Genomic DNA, 5,708 nt, shown 5'->3' on the forward strand with positions numbered 1-5,708 from the left:
GCAATAATCCACAGCAGTACTTACATGTACACATGAACTCTGCAGGATTTTGTAGTGGTTATTTCAGGGAAGATGCATATAGCTTCCTCTTTGCTCTTATATGGTCTTTTAATTCCTATAAATGGTCATCAAATTGGAGAAAAATGGCAGCTCATCTGACAAAACTACCTGCCACATGGTCTCACCGCTATGCCTCTGCATGAGCTGCTCTTCTGCTGCCCTCTTCTTGCCCTAGCCAGTCCCTGCCACTGGAGTGAATGCACACACAGGAGGAGCCATGGCTATTCACCAGCATGCCAGAAATAAGAATAAAAGTGGTTTTCTTTCAGCCAGCTCAATTAGCTGATGTATCTCATGACTGTAGAAACATTAGAACCACTGCTACCAAGTGGTTTAAGAAGAGAGGAGGGAGGTGGTGCTGCCAATGTTTCTGCAGCAGCCTGCAATTAGAGTGATTGAAGCCAACTGTGAAACCAGAAGGTGTTCTGATTTCTCTCCTGCTTGTAGAGGGGAACTGGGCAAGCATAGCCTGAAAGCACAAAAAAGGACCTAGTTTCTAGGTAAGGATCAAACTGGTCTACCTATAGGCCAACTTAAAAGATATATGGAGACAAGGTGGGAAAAGTACTGGTAAAGAGATAATGCCACAGACTGAAGAGCTGCAAGTCGCACTGAAGAATCATCTTTCCTTCATAGTGATCCTGCATGACACCATGCAAGTAATTTAAATCAGCTATTCACAAGTAGCACTTGTTAGTTTGTCCATAGTTTCCCAGGTGTCTGATACAAGGCTCTGGACCAATGAATGGCTGCAAATTAAAGCAATGTTTCAAAAAGTTTATTTGCAAAGAGGAGCTCATTGATCTCTGGTGAAGGGTCAGGCAAGGTCTGAGGCAGGTAGGAACTAACACGGTCTCTTAAACCTAAAGATGAGAAAGGATTTGGGTAGACTATGGAGTCCTGCTTGGTTTTCATGCAGAGATGCTCTGAATGGCCATGCGTTACCCCCTTCTTGAAACAAGCCTGAAAATAGAGGTTTTGTTCTCTTTTCCCACCCAAGTCAGATACCTGGAGGTGACCCCAGTTTGAAACCACAGTGCCCTGGATCCCTGACAGTTACAGACATGGTGCTGGGAAAGCTCATTTTTGGTTCCTGTAAGGCAGTGCCACCACCAAGGTGGGATAAATACCAGCCCCTGCTGCACAGGCGTGTAATGGATTAAGTAGCAGATACATTAAATGATCCCTAACTATAATTAGCTCCCTCTGTGCTTCTAACACTACAGCCTCATACAAATGATTTCTAATGACACATGCAGCGACTGGGAACAGGGTAATAGCTATTTAAACAGTTGCTGATCCCTGAGCTGGTACATGACAATGTATTTTACAATGATTGAGAAACTCTGGATATTTTTTAAAAGTGCTGGAGCCATTGACCTAGAGAAATGCTCTGTTCGGATAAGAACAGAAATGATGCCCTTCCCCTAGTGGTAACAGATTGTTAGACACTTCCAGTCTCAATTGTGCCCATTACCACTCTTACCCTACAGCATGATTAGCAAAACAAATAACCTTCTCCCAACTCATGCCTATGGTGTAGGCATCCAAGCAGAGTTACGATGGTCTTCCTGAAAACATTCTTATCTAAGTGGTTCTCTGCAGCTACATTAACATACCTACTGCTGAGAACTGGAATCTTGCTCTCCTAATACTAAAGCATAGACCTCATCGCTGAATAGGACCTATAAGGTGTATCAAGGCCATGAGGCTGCTGGCCGTGCTGGTCATGTGGGGCATCTATGCATGAACCAGGCTGCAAAATCAGGGACTGTAGCCTGCAGTTTCAAAATGCGAGGTACTATGATTTGGGTTTTTTTTTTAACAATCTCTTTTGATCTTGTTCCTCAAGCTAAGGATGATAATGAGGTTTTTATTCAAGAACAGTCTTTTGGTTCAAGGAGCATGGAAAATTGCAGCTTTTGGGAATCATGAAGCCTGAAAGCAAAGACTCAAAAGAAAGCAAGTTTGCAACTTCAGCTATCTTGTTAATAACGAGCCAGTGCTAATTACATATAATCTACTCACCAAAAATAAGCAGAAAGTGCCACAGTTCTTGAAAAGCACATAATTCCTAAAGAAAACTTCATTTCTTACGTGAGCTGAAAATTTGACTTCGTTAGATGTTTGCTTTTAATGAAGAAACGATGTCATAATATGTTTCACCTGACCTTGAAATGGCAACACGCCTTATTCTGTTTGGCGATTGGGTTTCACTTCACAGGAAATGGAGAATAAATTTAATTTTCTCTTCTATAAACACGTACATACTGATTTAAATGTGATCTGCTGCTATTTGAATACTACAGGGCTACCTCAGCACAAAGAACTGCTGCCAGCAAACCATGATATGCACTCAGAAGGCAGAACATCATGAGTGACAGGGGGCAGAAGATAGCTCCTACAACTGCCCAGGTCTGAGAGCTGATACCTAAGCCGGTGACTGATGCCATACTATAGCCTGCACTGACTGTGCCATACTTAAAACTGCTTCACTGTAAGGAAGACGAAAATACATTTCATCTGTAGTGCTCTTTGTTTGCAGCAATAAAAGCTAGAAGCAGAATTGCAGCTTTTCAGGTAAGCAGTATTTCTCCATTTTCAGTTTGGAGGGTTCAAGATTGCAGTGAAGTACAGATCAGGAGTACAAAGAAACCAAACTGAGGGTGAACCAAGTATTCTAGGAAATTTTACCTAGCTTTATTTAAAATGTACCTTATTGTTAAAGACATGAGTCTGTGTGACAGTGGTATCACCAAGCAGCAGAAGAGAGAGAAAACTTTTATATCTATCTTTTGTCTGAACGTTAATCTGCATTTGTTTAAAACAAGCTTGGTAGTCTTTACCAAATTCATTTGACAGTGAAGCTGCTATACCCTGAGATACCCTGGAGAGGTAGGGGATGCCCCATTGAAACACTCAAGGTCAGGCTGGATGGGGCTCTGAGCACCCTGATCTAGCTGTAGGTGTCCCTGTTCATTGAAGACGCCCAGAGGCATGCCTCTTGCCTCACCTGAGACATCTAAAGGTTAGATGTTCAGGTCTGAACTAGTCTCCTTGGGCTGCCTTTGTCATCAATGGAGAAAAACTGGTGTGTCAAAAGAGTTAATCATTTATCTTTGAAACTTCTCTTATGGGAAGACATTATGCCCTGGAGGAAACTAGATCTCTCCCCTGATGGCAAAGGGGGCATAGGATGACTGGCTCCAGTTTAGACATCTAACGTTTCTATGTCTGAAGTTAGATGAGGTTAATTTCATCCTTGGTTACCATTCTCTCAGGTTAAAACAGTATCAAGAAAGGTTATATCTTGAATTCACTGTGAAGAGATCCAAACTGCCCATGGCAGATGAGAAACCATTTCAGAGACAAGTCTATCTAGTTCCAATTTGCACTAAATGGGAAGCAAGATCAGAGCCTTTAACAGTATCTGTGCTTTCCACCTTTCTTCTGCTCTTTGAGAAACAGTCTTTAGTCATTTAAATCAGTTTTATGCCACTATCAAACTTCTTTTTTCTTTTTTATTTTCTTGAAAAGCATTTCTACCAGTTTTGTACTCTGATGACTCCAGGAGAATATGACCATATTAAAGGGAACAAACCATGACTGTCAGGTCACAGGAGCATTGGATCCTGAGATCTGTGTCTGCACTGAGCATTTTTTTGGCTTCCATGAAAGCAGAACACTCTCTCTGATTTCATGGCTACAGTCTACTGAGTTCAAATTAATGAATATAAGACAGAGGTATAGTTTTACTTTCTGAAAGGCTAAGACTAATGCACAGTCTCTCTGAACTCTCTCTAGTTTCCTATAAGTGTGTTTGCTGCCCTTGTAGGTTTGCACATAAGCAGCAATTGTCATCTTTAGTGTAGGAGGTTAAATAAAGCAAAGGTAAAATTAATCATTATCAAAATTCAACAGAAGGTGGGTGGAAGGGTGAAATCAAACTTAGGAGTGGAGGGGATCTAGTCAGATCTGGGTATGTTAACAAAACCTTATTCTTCCCCTTTACTAAACCCTATTGTAAAGACGTTTGCTGCAATGACAAGAGATGTAATCGAATGCATTTATCCTAACGATAAGTTAAAAATAAACATCTGATTTTTGTAAAGCTTAAAGAAGATTTCTGCAAACATGGCACCTGAACACCCAGACAATGTTACTGCTCTGTCAGACCCTTCGACAAATTGCAAGGATGAAAATTTCTTACAGGTGAAATCCTACCTCTCTGCCTTTTACGGCCTAATCTTCCTGGTGTGCTTCCCAGGGAACATTGTGACCATTTTTGTTTACTTTGTCAAGATGAGGCCCTGGAAAGGCAGCACCATCATTATGCTAAACCTGGCTGTCACTGACCTACTGTATGTAGCCACACTTCCTTTCTTTATACACTACTCTGCTAATGGAAATAACTGGATTTTTGGAAACTTCATGTGCAAGTTTATTCACTTTGGCTTCTACTTCAACATGTACAGTGGTATTATCTTCCTTAGCTGCTTCAGCATCTTCCGCTTTCTTGTAGTCGTCCACCCAGTTAGATGCTTTTTTATTCAGAAGAAGAGATGGGCAGTGGTGACTTGCACAGTAATTTGGATGATTTCCCTGGCAACGATCAGCCCCTTGGGCACCTTGATCTCCATAAAGCATTCACAGAACAGGACGATCTGCCCAGACTTGTCTTCTGCAGAGGACCTTGGCGCGACTCGATGGTATAACTGGCTGCTGACGATATTTGCCTTCTTCTTGCCCCTGGTGACAGTAACTCTGTGCTATGCACTCATTATTCATGCCTTGGCCACAGGGCCCCATACGCAGGCTTGCTACAAACAGAAGGCTCGCAGGCTTGCCATCGTCCTCTTGGTGGTCTTCTATGTGTGCTTCCTCCCCTTCCATGTCTTTCAGGTGATTCGGATTGAGCTTCGTGTGCGAGTGGCTAGCTGCAATCTCAAGAATACGATCCTTTTTATATTTATTCTAACTAAACCTTTAGCAGCATTAAATACGTTTGGAAACTTGTTGCTCTACGTAGTGGCAGGAGATAGCTTCCAGCACGCGATCTTCTCACTCCTCAAGTTTTGGACACACAAGAACTTGAAATAGAAAAGACTGATGCCACAAAAGAGCTACTCAGAGAGAGTCCAAACCTGCCCATAACCAGGCAGGCAGAACCTCTCCTCAGTCAGAGTACTCAGGCTCGCACTGCCAATGCCAAAGGAGAATTTATCTGTTTTGTGTTTTGGAGTTACACATCATCATAGCAAATAAGCAACCCCCCCTTAAAAATTACAATAAAAAATGTGAAATAAAATACTGAAAAAAAAAAAGTAAATTTCTCAGACTTTTTTTCTGCATTTATCTCTTGAGTCCTTATTGTCTCTTTTGGAGAACAGCTGATCAACTTCAGCAAAAAGTAGTTGCTTGTTAGTGGCAGATACGCATTCGGGATGGGAGTAATTTCTTTTAATTTTAGTAACTTAGAAGTAAAGTGCCCATTCTAAGTTAGGTGCCTGGATTTGACTTCTTTTCTAATTAAAGAAGAGGGATCAGATACTCCAGAGGACAATTCATCACACCTACTTTAGACCTGCAGAAAGGCTCATCTCACCTCCCTGGAGACCTTGACAGAGTAGATCTCTATATATAAGCTA

At 41.7% G+C, this 5,708-nt stretch overlaps 1 protein-coding gene across 1 annotated transcript; it reads left to right on the forward strand.

Moving 5' to 3' along the window:
* The first annotated feature begins 570 nt into the window (after positions 1-570).
* LOC428024 (2-oxoglutarate receptor 1-like) lies at positions 571-5,347 on the forward strand. The gene has a single exon (XM_040649311.1). The coding sequence runs from the start codon at positions 4,195-4,197 to the stop codon at positions 5,158-5,160; it is 966 nt and encodes a 321-aa protein (XP_040505245.1). The 5' UTR covers positions 571-4,194; the 3' UTR covers positions 5,161-5,347.
* The last annotated feature ends 361 nt before the right edge of the window (positions 5,348-5,708 follow it).

Source organism: Gallus gallus, chromosome 1, assembly GCF_016699485.2.
Source record: "Gallus gallus isolate bGalGal1 chromosome 1, bGalGal1.mat.broiler.GRCg7b, whole genome shotgun sequence".
In the NCBI taxonomy this organism is placed as follows: domain Eukaryota; kingdom Metazoa; phylum Chordata; class Aves; order Galliformes; family Phasianidae; genus Gallus; species Gallus gallus.